This window comes from Leptonotus elevatus, chromosome 15, assembly GCF_054856555.1.
Source record: "Leptonotus elevatus isolate MCC_2025b chromosome 15, RoL_Lele_1.0, whole genome shotgun sequence".
NCBI lineage: Eukaryota > Metazoa > Chordata > Actinopteri > Syngnathiformes > Syngnathidae > Leptonotus > Leptonotus elevatus.
Genome location: NC_141253.1, coordinates 3,636,509 through 3,653,288, shown reverse-complemented (window position 1 = coordinate 3,653,288; position 16,780 = coordinate 3,636,509). Strand labels below are relative to the sequence as shown.

The 16,780-nt window shown below is 42.5% G+C and overlaps 1 protein-coding gene across 4 annotated transcripts; it reads right to left on the bottom strand.

Moving 5' to 3' along the window:
• Nucleotides 1-1,214: 1,214 nt before the first annotated feature.
• LOC147161595 (uncharacterized) lies at nt 1,215-16,238 on the bottom strand. Of its 4 annotated transcripts, XM_086096647.1 has the most exons (28): nt 16,114-16,238; nt 15,079-15,281; nt 14,271-14,820; nt 13,313-13,419; nt 13,167-13,232; nt 12,891-13,082; nt 12,544-12,677; nt 12,367-12,461; nt 12,222-12,276; nt 11,988-12,131; nt 11,314-11,565; nt 11,175-11,238; nt 10,647-10,854; nt 10,427-10,548; nt 10,010-10,304; nt 9,755-9,889; nt 9,150-9,186; nt 8,966-9,067; nt 6,469-8,889; nt 6,309-6,378; nt 5,294-5,415; nt 5,078-5,208; nt 4,865-4,928; nt 4,211-4,325; nt 4,058-4,136; nt 3,682-3,770; nt 2,923-3,112; nt 1,215-2,708 (listed from the first exon to the last, which is right to left on the bottom strand). In XM_086096647.1, the coding sequence occupies exons 2-28, from the start codon at nt 15,273-15,275 to the stop codon at nt 2,604-2,606; spliced, it is 6,141 nt and encodes a 2,046-aa protein (XP_085952773.1). In that variant the 5' UTR covers nt 15,276-15,281; nt 16,114-16,238; the 3' UTR covers nt 1,215-2,603. The 4 variants fall into 4 exon arrangements, 3 of the variants coding, with proteins under 3 accessions (XP_085952773.1, XP_085952772.1, XP_085952774.1); XM_086096646.1 differs by having other exon boundaries at nt 6,309-8,889; XM_086096648.1 differs by lacking the exon at nt 9,755-9,889 and having other exon boundaries at nt 6,309-8,889.
• Between the last annotated feature and the right edge of the window lie 542 nt (nt 16,239-16,780).

Below are 16,780 nucleotides of genomic sequence, written 5' to 3'. Positions count from 1 at the left end.
GAACCGACAGGTCTTTGATGCCAATATGTAATTACATCTTGGTATAAGACTCTTCCATGGTAACGGCAATGTGTCAAATGGCAAACGGCTCCTTCATGAGTTTTTTTTTTTAAAAAGTGGAAGTCAACCGTACACATTTCAAAACAAAAAAAAAAAAAGTCTACTCTTCCTTTTGGTAAATTTGCAGTTTATAGAGCAATTTGTGTTTTGAAAAATATGTCAAATAGGTCGATCCTTGGGCTATTTTCACGATAGCATTGGCCCGCCCTTATAAACAAATTAACGAGTCAGCCATCATCGTCATCTTTTCTGTAACACGAGAACCTTACCATGAAAATCTCTGTGAAACATTCTTTGGCGTTATTCCAAACATGCCAGCCATTTAGCCGTTGAAAAATATGCAAACACTCCGACATTTGCCGGTACCAAATACAGCCTTTGTTTATGTTTCTGTTAGGATGCTCGAGATGATTGCATACCAGAATTGCTTAAAAAAAACAAAAACATTCCCTCATATCAAGAGTCGTGATCAAATATTCCAAACATGTTTCTCTGACAGTGACGGAATGTTACAGCCTTTTTATTTATTAGTTGCAGGAAAATTAAGAGAAATTAAATTAAATTGTACTTAAAGGACAGATATTTACTAGTAAAAGTCTATGTATAGACTCTGCGATGATAATTTGATAACTTGGAACAAAGGAGAGAAAAAAACAAAAAAACCTTGTTATGTTATCAAAATGTATTGCTATGGCTTTAACATTGTAAACCAACTAACAAAAAAAGCCAAATTTGCTAATGCTAATTGGGGTGGGTTGTGTTCTTTCAGTTTCGACGGAGAATTTTTGAATGCCAGAACCTTGTGGTTTTCAGGCTGGCACAAGCCAACACAATCGCTGAGAATAATTCTTGGGAGACGACGGCATGGAACAATTTTCTTATATAATGCTGAGGGTGGGGAATATAGTGCTTCTCCGAATCTGGTGAGTCATTTTTTTGTTTTATTTTTATGTCACACCGTCGCCCGTAAAGGTTGGAAAAAGCGGAACAAGCGAGCCTATTTTGGCAAAGTAAAGAGTAGAAAGTAAAGATGATTTCCAGAAAAGAATACTCAACAAAAATAGGCCTTTCTTTTCTGTTTAAATAAATTCAGAGTCTCGATGACGGATTTACAGCCATCTGTAAGGGAAACAATCTGGGCGTATCACTCAATGTTAACTAATGGGTTAAACAATTCTATTTATTTACATCATCACACCTTACCGCACCTATTTTAGGCGTCTACTATCCATCAGTCAATCTTAACAATACTATGTGTTGTCAAATTTTTGCCTGCAAGTCATCAGATGAACAATGCCTCGAATCACGAAACATTCACAAGCCGCTGAGATGGAAATCATACAAAAAAATAAAATTATTTAAATGATTCGGATCACCTTTGAAGACTTTAAGGTTCCGATCAGGAGTCGCCAGGCTATAAATTAACTTCAACGCTGTTAGCAAAGGCCTGCAGGCCAACATAGCAAAAATAGTTGAACGCAAATTATGTGGTCATGTTTGGAGCGTCTGCAGGCTGAGGCAATAATTGGCTCATTGTGAAAAGTAGAATCCAGGTAAACACCTGTAAATCACCGTTAAGGTGGAAGAACGTGTTTATTTGGATTGTAAAGAACCTACTTTGTTACGTGTTTCAAGTGGTTACAGGAAAAACATTTTAAAAAATGAATGTGCGTCCAATTGCATAATTAGCTTAAGTCTTATTTGGCTCATTGAAAAGTCATTCAAGATGTTGTGTTTACTGTGTTAAAAAAGGAATGTGAAAAAAAAACATAAGGAGGTTGACGTTGCTTCACATTATTCCACCTGCAAGATGTGTCAGTCTGTTGTTGTTTTTTTTATGGCTAAGTACAAAAACTATATACACCTATAAAGTGCTGAACAACGAAAATACACTATTATTCACAAAACGTTAGCAATACTGGGCTTTAAGGGTAAATTTAAAGATGGACATTACAGCGGATGTCAAGTCAAAATTGTTCTTTACAATAGCATATAATATGCGGTCCCGCCATTCTAAACAATGTATTCTGATTTATAACTATTTGTGGAATATGAATTCAGCAACATCTCGGCAGCCATTTTGCCACTTGTTATCAACCGATAATGACGTCAAGTCACAGGTCTCAGGCAACGACCAATCACAGCTCTTCTTGGAAACGTCACAAGACCAAACTTTGAAAATCAAGGAACCGTGATTGGTCATTATCTGAGCTACTGTGACATCATCTTCAGTGACAGCAAGTGGCAAAATGGCCGCCCCCTTAGATTGATTGAAATGGTTGGATTTTGCTGCATAACTCATATTCCACAACATTAATCAGAATGCTGTTTAGACTAGAGAGGTCACATAGCACATATTATTGTATACAACATGTTTTACCTGACTGCCCTATTAATTGTACTATAACAAGTTTAGAGAAGGTCACCTAAAAAGGTTATAGTGCATTTTAGGATCATTCTGAAATTTGACTCCAAGCCCAATCACTTTTTTTTTTTTAAGGAAAAAGAAATTAAAAGGTAAAGGAGGGTAAATGTAGTACTTTTCACGTTTCATTCACTTCAGTGAAAATGTCACTTAGGAAGTACTGGGACACGTTGGTGGGCTCCTCTTGGACCGTACTGCTGTTGCTGCGATGGCACGGAGAAACCTACAACACAGACACAAAGAGTTTTAGTTAAGCACTGAATCAAAATGTGGTTTTTTTTTTTTGTTTTGTTTTTTTAAAGCCTTACCTGGTGAAAAAAAAAAAAAAAGATGTGAGAGCGTTTATTCCATATCCTTGCTATCCAGATGTAGGTTCGTGTACAAGTACAGCAGGGCTTTTCATGAGCCTGCAGAGGGCGCTCTTGAGCATTGCTTACCTCAATTGAAGAGAAAGAAGGACTAGGTGGTTGTGACGCTATTGTACAGGCTCGGTATGGTATTGGCTTGGGCTCTGCTGTGCTTTGTGCAGTCTCCAGTTGGGGGGCCGCAGTTGATGCCGTCGGCCGCTTTCTGGCCGTACGTTTGCTAACTTGGGGTCGGCGGGAAGCGGCTTTGCCTCTGGCTCTCCTATTGGGGAATAACAAAAAACGTGTTTAACATGTTTTTAATAGGACAAATAGCAATAACAACTTTGTCAGCATAAGACCCCCCCCCAAATATTGGTATAATAATAGTGATTTTTTTATTGTTTTTAAACTATTTTTTCAAAATTGTTCAGCCCTACGACGGGCAATTTTTCAACATTTGTAACAGTTAATGAAGCACCGCTAATAATAACATATATTGAAACACTCAAAATTAGTGCCGTAACTGTGGAATATTTTGAGAATCAATTGATCTATTCGATTATTCAATCAATCGACTAATCAGATTAATTTAAATTTTGCATTAAAGTGCATTACAAAAGCATTTTCCCCCCTGATTACTGTTTATTAACCAGTGATTGGGGTTTATTTCGTACTTCGTATTCATATATCGATTAAAAAAAAGGAGGGTTGATGTTTTACTATTGTACCGGTTCGGTCATTGTTTTCCAAAGTAAAAACTGATGTTTGCAAATGTCTTATTTTGATTACACACAGAAGATAATCACTAAACACATCATTAAACACAGATAATCAGGTGCATTTTGTCACCTTTGAGGAGAACTTGTCACAGCTGATGCGGTCGTGTCTTCACTTCCTGCAGCCGGAGCTGGTCGGACTGGATGCTCTGCGTCTGCACTCTGGAAGAAGAACGAAAAAAAGAAAAAAGAACATATTATGGGAAACTGACTGTGTAAACAAATAGTTGTATCTGGTATTCCTGCCCCACCGATCAAATATAAAATGTAATGACCGAGTTGATCTCAACAAAGTCATCTATGGTTAGTTAGCAACTAAATAAAATGTCCATACAGGTAGTAATAGTTTGTCTGCTTATACAAAGCTAAGTCACTGAAAGTTTTTTTCCCCCCCCTCAATGTTATAACATTGCACACAAAATCTCTCAATGTCAGTGCTACAGTGTTACCGTGGCGACACCAATCTCTCCACAGGGGACGCCAGGTGGGGAATCGCCCGTCCCTGCAACCGCACTGTCCACAGGAAGGCTGCGGAGACGGGGGAGGCACCATTAGACACCAAGCAGGTGTATCACCTTTTCACGTATTGGGACTATTTGGACCTGTGCTGCAGGGATTGATCTGCTCGGGGGGGCTGAGGGGGAGACCCATCCAGTGGGACCTCCATTAGGGACAGGATGAAGAAGGGCTCGTCGGGATCTGATGGCACTGAAAGCGCTGATGTGAAAGAAAGCGAGCATGTTGCAGGGTGAAATTCCGTAGCACATTAACTAACATTCATTCACCACATAATTATCCCACACAAAACAAGAACAAAGGTGAGTATTTAGCGTGCCCTAGCCTTGCACTATACAACACAATAGCACAAAAAACCCAACTGAGGTGGCACCCAGTTTGTCCTTTTTTTGTTGTTGATCATGTCATCATGAATACTGTGGGGAAAGGCGGCCCACGTTGCATAATAGGGCTCATTTAAAATGGCAGAAACTAATTAGATGATGTAAATAAACATGCTAAACGTAACACTTTTTGAGACATTCCAAGACCGTAGCATGTGACATGGGCTCACAGGATAATATTTGGAAATATTACATAAAATTATTCAGAAGCAGAATGGCAACAATCCCCACAAAGATTTGGTCCATTTAAAAAAAATATATATACTTTCAATATTTTAATTGGAGATTTTAAGGCTCTGCCAACAGCCTCATGTGCTACATTGTCATCTCCAATTTAGCACAAAATCACCAACTTACTGTCTGCAAATACTGGGAGACTTGCAGAAGTTCGGTTGGCTCTAGTGCTTGTCGCAGAGTCATCCTATAGACATCGGGTGAGAAATAAGCTGAATTATCTGCCCAAAGTCAACCTTTTTAGATTCAAATGCACAATTAGCTTCAACAAACACATAATAGGAAATCATTGAAGATTTGGTGACGAGTTAAATGTGACTGAAATAAACCTGCTACCTGAATGGAGTGTTCAGGTGCTCTTGTCTCACTCGCTGACGTCGAGCAAGTAGCCATAACTCGATCATCGGCTCCCTCTACTGGCGTCAGCGCGACAGTCGCTCGCCCTCGAGCGCCAAGAGCGGCGGCGTCTGGGCAAGAATCAGAATTTGTGATCTCGAATAACAAGTAATAGTAATGTTCTGATGTATGTTTGTCTGATTGAGGCTGCCACACCTGATCCTGCTTTTACGGTCACCTGTCGAGACTGGCGAACGCTGTGTCCAACATTGGGCTTGGGCTTAACGAGCCTGCCTCGTCTCATTGTGGAGGTTTTGGGCAACGAAGTATCGCCGGTGCTTACGACATAAGGGGAAACTTTCCATTAGCAAGCAAACTCATGTCAATAACATATAGGCTTAAATTGAATTTTTAATCGCTACTGCCACCTATGGGCAAAAAATAAAACTGCATTTCCCATTCTTCACATACACAATGTGCACAATACTACATCTGCAGACAGAGAGCGGGAAATTCAAACCCGAATCCTGTCTGATAACTATTGGGTTGCAAGAGTTCCCATTATTAACAGCTAAGGTGTTAATCTACTAATTAAAATATGTTTCACCTCAGCCAAACGGGAAGGATAACCAATGAACCTAACCAAAAAATCAGGAGGATGAAATGTTGTTATAGTTGAAATGTGGATTTGTTGTGATTGCTCCCAAATAAAAATATAATTACAAAAAAAAGTAATAAATGGTCAAATAAAAATGATTTTTTTGACAATAATATGTTCTATGCAGCCCCACTGGTCTAAATAAGGTATTGTTAATATTGCTTTAGTGGAATATGAGTTAAGCAGCAAAATCCAGCCATTTTTATCCATCTGAGGGGGCGGCCATTTTGCCACTTGCTTTTGGGTGGAAATGACATAGTTGCTCAGGTCGCAGCTAACAACCAATCATAGCTCAGCTTCAGAAAACAGGTGAGCTGTGATTGGTATATACAACTGTGATGTCATCTTCAGTCGACAGTAAGTGGCAAAATGGCCGCCCCCTGAGATCGATAAAAATGTCTGGATTTTGCTTCAAAACTCTTATTCCACAAATGTAATATTAATCAGAATGTCATATTTAGACAAGTAAGGTCACCTATAACATATTATTGTCAAGAAATATTTAAGGTTAACTTCCACTTTAATGCAAATGTAATGTAACAATAATTTTTTTTTTAATTAAAATAAACTCACCATTTGGGGGTTTGAGCCTCTGCGGTCACTTGATATGCTCCACTGGTTTCAGAATCTGTCAGAGTGATGTCTAACGAGAGGACGTTAGGTGTGGAATTTGAAGTACCAGCCACTGTCACAGTGTCCTGATGATGAGCAACGTTGCTTGCCGTTTCCTTACCCATTGCTGGAGTTTCACTACTACGGCCATCAGCAATGGACAACGTAGACTTGGAGCCACTTGCTGACACTGATTTGCAGTCTGATGTTCCATCGGCAGGTTTGTCCAATCCATTCTTGGACTGCGTCGCTCTAGCAACGGATCCCAAATTGGGTTTGGCCTTGCGGAGTCTTTGAATTGTTTCTTGAGTGTGTTCACATGCCTTTGAGTCTTCCTTATTTGTATCGTGCCCAAGACCGACCACCGTCTCCTCACGAGAAGCTATTTCCTCTGAAGGTGTAAGAGTGGAGCTGAGGTTTGCTATTGGCATCACAGTTGGAGTCCTGACGCTTTGACTTGGTTTCTGCAGTTGTGATTCTACTTCAACTGCTGCTTTGCAAGTGGATTCAAGATCTGAGAATGTGCTGGTTTCTTCTGCGGTTTGAGATTTAGACCGTGAACTTTTTGATGTCCGCGGAAGGTTAGGTTTGGCCTTTGGGAATCGACTCCTCCTGGAAAGAACTTTACTTGGGTTCTGGCATTCGGGTAACTCTCGCAAGGTACTGTCAGGATCTCCATCTTTTTGGTCCAAAGATTTATTTGACTCTTCGGCTTGGGGTTCTGAGACTGTTGCATCAGATATCGTCTCATTATCACGACCACTTTCAACGGTTTCAGAATCTTTGGACTTTGTGGCACTTGCGTCACGTCCAGTGCCTGATATCTTCTGCACAGGAGTCAGTTCTTCTGAAGGTATCACATTGGAGACGACATTTGCGATTGCCGTCACCGTCGTAGCAGAACTGGTGATTTGATTGGTTGGCTGTGGTTGTCCATCAGCTGTTGTTTCGCGAGTGGATTCAAGATTTGGAGATGGGCTAATTTTAAGTTTATCCTGTGCATTTCTTGATGTCTCGAGGTTTGGTTTTGGTTTGACCTTTGGGAATCGACTCCTTCTGGTCTGAAGGGTGGAAACAACCTCACTGGTTTTCTGACCTTCAAGTAGATCCTTGTCATAATCTGCAGGTTCCCGATCCAAAGTTTCCTTTGACTTTTCGGCCTTGAGTTTTGAGACTTCTGCCGTCTCATTATTACAACCACTTTTGACTGTTTCACCTTTTGTGGACTTTGGTTCTGCAGCAACTCCAACGTCTACCATATTCTCCTCACCCGAAGCCAGTTCCTCGAAATGTATGATACCGGAACTTACATTCGCGACTGGAGTCACATTAGAAACTGTACTGGTGCTTTGAGCGGGAGTCCCAAGAGAGAGGGCACACGAGGGCTGTGGTTCTACTTCAGACTGGCGACTTCCTTTAGTGGTTTTAGGTTTAGATTGTGCATTTCTTGATATATGTGAAATGTTTGGCTTGATCCCGATGAATCGACTTCTCCTGGTCGGCTGGACTTCTCTTGGTTTGTGACCTTCTGATTGTTCCTGCACGGCAGTGTCAAATTCTCTACCTTCTTGGACGGAAAGTGTCTTTGATTCAGCTTTGGGTTTAGAAGCTGCCTCGGTATTTCGACCACTTTTATCTGCATTATCAGCCGTGGACTTCACGTCACCTGCGGCATGTCCGACTCTTACCATCTTCTCCTCTGACTGCGTCATACTGGCGCTTAAGTTTATCAATGGGGTCCCAGTCGACGCAGAACTGGTGCTTTGACCTGGTGTCTCTAAAGAAACTGGCTGTGGTTCTACTTCAGCTGTTGTTTTCGAGGTGGATTCCAGATTGGGCGACGGGCTAGTTCCTTCTAAAGTCTGAGGTTTAGACTGCGTACTTCTTGATATTTGTGGCTGGTTTGGTTTTGATTTGACCTTTGGGAATCGACTCCTGGTCTCTTTAGCTTCACTCGGTTTCTGACATTTAAGTATTTCTCGCCTAGCAACGTCGTGATCAGCAATTTCTTGTAGCAAAGGTGTGTTTGACCCATCAGTTTGTGATTCTGCAACATTTGATGCAGCCACATAATTATGTCCACATTCAGCATCTGTAGGCTTGGCTGCTACGGCAGCCTGATCAAAATTGGCTTCTGTAAAGTCATAAGTTTGGTTTCCTGATGCCTGGTCATACTGTCCTTCCATGGGGGTTGTTTCTTTACAAAGGATGGGAGCAAGACTGCAGCTCTCCATAGGAGACTTCACAGGTGATGCATCTGGTTGGGACTTTGAACGTGCAGTCCTTGAGGCTCTGGCGAGGTTAGGTTTTGGTTTCACCTTGGACGAGTTACCTCTTCTGGTCTGTGGGCTTGATTGAGCAGGGGGGCTTGGGTCAGGAGCTGAAGGTCCTGTGTTTGTGGGCGCTAAGGTGGAAGTCTCAATCATCTGTGTGACTCCGTGGTCTGCAATTGGCATTTGGCTGGAACTGTTTTCCTTGATGAATTCTGCTATTTCTTCCTCCAAGAGTTTGTTGGTCTCATTCACACTCTCCGATTCCGTCCCTGCAATTACAGACAATTTGACTGCAACTGTAACTGCTTGCCGCAGTATTAACACAGTGCACTACAGAATTTGTACCCGTTCTCTGATCATGCGTGGTCTCCGACTGAGAGAGGTGAGCTACGTTGCCAATGGCGAGCAACGTTTGCGCGGCCTCATTGAAGCTCTCTGCCTCGGACACTGAGAAACAACGCAAAGTTTTCATTTCAATGTTTGAGTCAGAAAACTAGTCATTTGAAAAAAAAAAAGAGCGTCAACATACCTTCAGCGTGTTCAGAAGACATTAAGTCGATAACATCCTGAAAGACAAGCAATACTTTTATTGGGGGTTGTTAAATCTGTATCGCACATCTGGAAGAACACATCAAAAGACAGGTGGTGATGGCAATGTTTAAAGTTTAAAGGGGAAGTCAAACCAAAAATGATTGACAAAAATATGGTCTATGCAGTCTATATGCTGTATTTTGATTAATATTGCATTAGAGGAATATGAGTTAAGCAGCAAAATCCAGCCGTTTTCATCAATATCAGAATGCGGCCATTTTGATCAGGTCTCAGGTAACAACTAATCACAGCTCAGCTTCAGAAAACAGGTGAACTGTGATTGGTCGTTGCTTGAGCCTTGAGAAACTGCGATGTCATCTTCAGCAAGTGGCAAAATGGCCGCCCCCTGAGATGGATAAAAACGGCTGGATTTTTGCTTCATAATTCATATTCCACATACGTAATTAATCAGAATGTCATGTTTAGACTAGTGAGGACACATAACAAATTATTGTCAAGAAATGTTTAAGGTTTAAACAAACAGACCACATTTCTCCTTTTTTTTTTTTTTTTGGTGTTGCACTCTAAGCAGGGGACACTTACAACCAGGAGGTCCAATTGATGCACACACGGTTCGCGTACCCCTGTCTCACTTTTGTTCCCCTCACAGAGGGAATCGGGGCAGAGTTCATCTTGGGAAATGTCTAACACATCAGACATGTTGCCCAAGATGTCAAGCTACATGAGAGAGGAGGGAGGAGGAGGGGGAGTGAATTATGGGAAGCATGCAAAGACAAATGCAAATGATGCAAATGATGCAAATGATGCAAAGGACGTGCGACTAAAGGAGTTTGGCACCTCCTCCATTGTCTCATCCACCGGTTGAATGACAGCCAAAGGAGAGCGCAGACAGGCGGGCACAAACGCTTCTTCATCGTCCACCTGCTGGACCTGCTCCTCCTCGTCCTCGCTGGATTCAGACTGAGATGCTCTGAGGGTAATAAGTTTGGACTTTTTGGACGCCGGGGCGGAGGAAGGTGCCACGGCCGATCTGGTCCTCTTGGAGGTGCACTTTTGCTCAGGTTTAGATGTGGGCCCCTCTTCCTTGGCAGGGTAATTCAAGTGGCTGGGGGGTTTGGGGACTCTCCCATACCTGCGAAACAAACACAGAGACCTTTTCTTTTTGCCTTTTCAACTTGAGTTTTTCAAATTAAGAAGTAACGCAAGTTCCCCAGAGTGCAGCCTCTGAATTGGGACACGGCTTGTGAAATATACCTAGTAGGTTTTGCAGGTTTCGCAGAGTAATCATCATCACCAGAGGAAATACCACCATCACCGTCCTCCTCCTCCTCATCCGCCTCACTGATTTCTTTAGGTGGCGTTGTCTCTTTGTTTATCTGAAAAAAAAAAAAAAAAGGTTAGCAGCAACTTCAGAAAGGCAAATTCTGGACAAAGCTGGTTGAAAGTGTATTCAACAAAGCTCTGGTAGCATCACCTGCTCTGTCGAGGCTTCATCCGCTACATATTCGTCTTCTATAGGGATCAAATCGCCTTTGGCTTTCATGGCGGTTGGACCGGGTGCAAGCTTCTTGCTCCACTTTCTGCCGAGGGGCAGGACTGGTTTGGCTGCTCTGGCTCGTGAGAGTTTGGCGGGTTTAACGGAGGTGCGCTCGGGTGATTTGCACATCTCCGGACTTTCGCACCTGGTTGTTTGGGAGAAGATTCAATTCAACAGAACATGTTCGCTAACAAGAGGCACCAAAATACTTCAGGGTGGCAGAATGCGAGCAACTACCGCTTACTTGAAATGAAATTACAACATAAACTTTGTTTGGGATTACGCCAATTTCCGGTCGCAACTACTTTTAATTACTGCTGGCTTTCTATTTCACGTCCAAAGAATTCAGCTCATCTAAAAATACTATAGCGGTAAAGAAGAAGGCTAAAATCAGAATTAAACCTGTTGCCACCTGGAAGTATCAATACATGACGTCATGGTGAAATGTCCTTTACGCTTCCTTACACTTGTGAATCGGGTTGATCCTCAGGAAGGGCTGCCTCCGTGTCTTCGGGTGTGCAAGCATCATCTGAGGAGACAAAATCAATCGCTAAAAACAAAATGTGTGGTTCAACGGGAATGCTCTGCTCTGCCAGATATGCACCTTCTCCGCCACTCTTTTCTCCCACTTTGCTTTTGGTCTTCTTTAGCTTCGCCGCCGAGACGTCCTGCGCACTCTGGAGTTTGCGTTTCTGCCTGGCCTTCGCGACGGGGGCTTTTCCATCCTTGCGCAGCTCGTCGTTCTCCTCCTTACCGTCCTCCGCCTCCGAACCCAAGAAGCCATCGATCTCCTCCTCCTCCTCGTCTTCTTCCTCATCCTCCTCCTCGCTGTTGAGATGGTCCACAAACTTTTTACCTGTCAAGGAGAACCAAAGGACCAAGAGATGAAAGATCAGTCACGATGCAATGCAGATACGATAATTCATGGTCAGTCATTTTTTTATTTACTTGAGAACCTCAACTGGTAATGACAAGGAGAACCGTGTGAGCCAGAGTCTTCTTTTTGTTTCACAAAAGTGATGTTATACAATAGCCATCTATTTCTTGTGGATAAAAATAGGAGGTAAGGAATCATTTAAAACGTGGTTAACACCTTTAAGTGTGTTTCAAGTAGTTTTGAAGTGTTTAACGGTTTCTTAAAGAGAAAAAAAAAATTAAAGAAGAAAAAAAAATGAAGTGTTTAACGGGATAAAAGATTGTTTTATATGATCTCACTATATTTTCATCTTGCTATTATATTTTTAACATGAGTATTGTAGATTACTTAAATACACTCACTCTTTTCGCCCTTTGAGCTCCTCTGGCGCTTCTTGTATGCGTTCTTCTCCACGAGCGACTTGAGCTTCTTCCTGTTGGCCTGGACTTCAAGAATCTTCTGGAGCAGCTTAGTGAAATACTCTATGTCCAGCTTGCGTCTCTCTCCTGCAAAACAAATGGCAACTGTGACTGATCTTGGGGATGTTCAAATAAATACGCGGGATTCTGTCACAAAACAGCAGACAAAATACAAACGGAAAGCTTTGTCGATCCTCCAGGAGTTCTGCCGTTCCTCTTTTTTAAATTTGTTCTGTTCAAACATACACACAAACACAAAAAAAACAACATTGCACATTAGATAGCTACATATATAAACACATCAATGCTGTTTTTGACGGACCCGTATCTCGGTTCGAGTTCTGTTGTGAAAAAGCTGGCCGATCATGGAGAAATCCGTTCCCACCATGCTGATCGCCAGAAAGAACATGTCTGTCTCTACAAGAATAAGGAGACATGGAAAAGGAAGATAGAAGATGCATCCGATTTCGGTTTGTCTACACACTGGCGTTGTCCGAACCTTCGTTGGTCCAGGGCTTGCAGTAGGTGGACGCCCTGAAACTGGAATACGTGGTAGTGGAGCCGCGCTCGAAGATGGGGTCTCGGCCCTCCGCCGGGTTCGGCCCTTTGGCTCTCTGGACCTCCACAGTCAAACTGAGACACATAAATAAATGCTCACAATTACTCTACAGAAAATCGCCTGTTTATCACGGTGGATATGCGTGAGAAAATCCCACAGATTCAGCTAGCTTAATGCTAACAAATAATGTGGAACACCATAAACGGGCTAACTAAACGAGCTTTGCACATTGAAGGGGTGCAACACTAAATTCAGCCTTGCTGGGTACTGGTGTTAGTACACCTTACCTCTCCTCGTCCAGGATCAGCGTGCCGTCTTCAGCCACTTTGACCCGCGGCACCATCAGAGACCCATCATCTTCCTCATCCTCATCCTCATCCTCATTCACTGCCTCCTCCTGCTCCTCCTCCTCCTCCTCCGCTTGGCTCCCCGTCTTCGGGATAACTTCAGAGTCCAGTTTCGGAACTTTTTCTGGCGATCTGGGACAGCGTCAAAGTAGAAGAGCCGTTAAAATCTTGCCCCATCATGAATTTTGACCGGGATCTACTGAATTGTACACTCACTTTTCTCTCCTTGGTGAAACTGGAACCACAGTCTCGTTCTCCTGAGTTTCATCCTCCAAACTGGACCTGTGACACGGCAGTTGTGGGTCACACAAAGGAATGCATGTGATGCGGTAGTATCGGCTAAACGGGCAAGATGTTCTCACGACGTTGGGTCGGACGTCGGCAGGTAGCGGATGAGATCCCTCATGGTCATTTTGGCGGGATCCAAATTGCATTCCTGCTCACGTTTCCTCCTTGCTCTCTTGGCACCCTGCAACACAACAAGTCTTTTCTTCTTCTTTTTTTTGCCAACCACTGTGCCACATTAATGTGCCTTGACAGACCAACAGGTGTGTCATGGGAAACGCTCCAATTTCACATAATTGGGTCAAAATATTATTTGCTTTTCATTTTTACCTTGTTCTTCTGTTTTCTCTACAACAAGGCACTCTAATGATCGCCCCAAAGTTGGATGCGTCTTACAATAAAAGACACAAGAAAGCTAAAGTTAAAGTACCACTGATTGTCACACCCAACTAAGTTCTCTACATTTGGCCCATCCCCTGAGGGAGTTGTGAGCAGCAGGGATTGCGCTCGGGAATCATTTGGTGATCTAACCCCCCCCAATTCCAACCCTTAATGCTGAGTGTCAAGCAGGGAGGCAAATTGGTCCCATTGTTATAGTCTTTGGTATGAACCCACAACCTCCCAGTCTCGGGGCGGACACTCTACCACAAGGCCACTGGGCTAACGACGAGGGTTGCTCGATTATGAAGAAAATATTCATCACAATTAATTTGGTAATAATTGAAATCACGATTAGGACGATCATTTGTTTTTTGGTACAAAACAAGAAAATGTTTAAATGTAAAAAATATTAAGAAAAATACATTTCTTTGAAACAGTATAATTATGCAAGTTTCTTTTGGAGCAAACGAGGTTTATTAAATTAGTTATTTTGAAATAAAAATGTACAAATATATATACATTTAAATAACTCAAAATTTGTATTAATATTTTTTTATTTTTGTTCACGACTATGCCAATTTTGTAATTGTGGAGTGTAATAATTGAAATTGTAATTGAATTTTGATTAATTGCACAACTCTACTAACGACTAACCTTTTCTTTTCGCATCTCCTGTCTGAGCAGGTCGCGAAGCTTCTGAGCCTTTTCCAGCCTCTGAACGTCCGACGGGTCGTTCAAAAGTCGACTCAGGGAGAACCTGGGAATCGACGACTTCCTGCTCTTCGACGACAAGAGAGTCTTGGCTTTCTCTGACAGCGCTGCCGTCTCTTTGTCCGGCGGCCTGGGAGGAACTTTGATGAGACCGTCGTCCGACGGTAGTGATGACTTCTCAGGTTTTTTTGTTCCTTTTTGAGAGTGGTCAGGGGAGACGGCAGCTGCTTGTGTTGAACCATCACAAGAGACAACTATGGACTCGGGCGACTTCGGCAACTGGACCCCAGGCAGTACCACTTCAGTTTCAATTTGTGGCTCAAGGTCAGAATTTTTGGAGGGATTTTCAGAGCCCACCTTGGTGGGGGACTTTTGCGTTCGAGGTGGGGCTGTGAGGCGACCCGGGGCCACTCTGGGCTTGACAGAGAAGCGTTTCCTCCTCTGGACAGCAGACGAGGAGCCGGTACCATCCCCAGTTGGATCGTTTCCATCACTAAGCAGGGCGGAAATAGGTCTACATTAACCCGGAAGAGATCCTTGTACGAGTCTCTGGTGAGTGACATGGGTGCCAGCAAATGAGAGTGTAGAGTTGGCGGTTACCTGGCAAACCCAGTCTGTATGGTGAGTGACTGCGTGACTTTTGGCCATTGGCTATGTGCTCATTACTTTATTCAATAAAGTGATTGAGAGGACATATTTCAAGGACTTCTAAAGGGTTATGTCGCATTTCCTTAGTAAATAAACCACTCACCTCACGGGGGTAGCTTTAGCCGCAGGCACGGCAACCAGCTGGCTGTCGGTCACCGCAGAGGCCGCCACAATCTCATCGACGTCTTTTGGAGCCTCTTTCGTCTCCTGACTTGTCGGTACGGCTTCCTGCAATGGAGCCGCCGTCCTCCCGGCCCCGCCCACATTGGGACGAACGCTGAACCTCGAGCGGCGAAACATTATGGCCTGAGCGTGTCACAAGGAGTGTCAATCAGCTACACCGGAACATCGTACACACCGAACTTGATGACCTTTCAAGGCTAGAAAAGGTTAATTGAACACTTTAGGTGCCTATAATTTTCATATAATCGCTCATAAAACTTTGCACACGCTTCACATTTTTCTAAATACCTTTTTAATGGTGCAACACTGTTTGAAAAGACACTTTACTACAACAAGTGTACCCTGCATAACTGTGTGAATCTACTGTCCCGTCAAAATAACTTGTCCATGTCCAAACCGAATTGCTATGCTACTAAATGAAAATGTCCAAATTGGGCCCAAATAGCCATTTGCCCACCCGAGTGCCTTTGATGTAAATGGGGAACATTAAAAATATATTTTAATACAGTTTACAGGAAAAATATTGTCATCCCCTTATAATGTATACTGTACACATTTTGAGTAAGAGTCCACTGCTCTTTTTGGTGCACCATTGACACAGTCTATCTGAGAACACAACTACTGATACCGTCTGCCAGCATTAGCGCTTTCATATGTTTTCATAATAATGGTAAGGAAACGTGACGTTGCCAGCAGCTGGCTCGTTAGTGCTTCTAAAAGAGCGTAAACCTGACAGCCCAACGATGATTTTTGAAATTCAAACGAAATCTAAATATACAAGCTGTTAATACGTGTGGTTAACTACAAGTAGAAAAAAACTCCAACAAACATGTACAGTTAACAGAGTAACATGATTGCGAGGCGTGCGCCTTTTTCTAACATGCTCCGTCTTTCTACCTTGCGAAACCAAAATGGCTTTTATCGATTATTTGCGGCATTTTTTCTGACCACTTACCTGCTCGCCGACGTTTCGTCAGTAAGAAATAAAAGTCCACTAATCGACGAGAAAAACAAGCCATGAAAGCCCGCAGCAAGATATTAAACCGCCATGTTGGCCATGACGCATTATTTCATCGCCCGCGAGGGGCATTGTGGGAAATGTAGTCCTAAACGTCAAGCGTCGCTGGTTAAACTAAAATAACTAACTAGACTCATTTACTAGAGTAAAAAATAAAAAAATAAAAAAAAATAAATAAAAAGAGTTGAATACAAACGTAAAAAATATTTTCTGTAAATTTCATACAATTTACATCTTAATAATTTAGCTGGCATTACAACACTCACCTCGCCTGTACAGTGAATCCTCTCGTTTATTCGCTCAGGCCAAAGCGCCGTTTAAAACATTGCTCTGGCACCATGTTATAGCATCTTGGAACCACAAAACCCTAGTCAACGTCATAATTGTCTACATTTATTCAAGTATAAAGGCAACAATCAACCAATAAAAATGTTTTCCCTCAAACACAACTAGCTTGGATTTCATTGTAAAATGAACTGATCTACCCGGCTGAGCATAGACTAAATAAATACCAGTGAATGTTTGTGGATATAAGTTTACTACAGGCACTGTAGTGCTAGATCTATCATGGAGGTCAGTTGGAAAACCAAGTATTGTAAAGTAG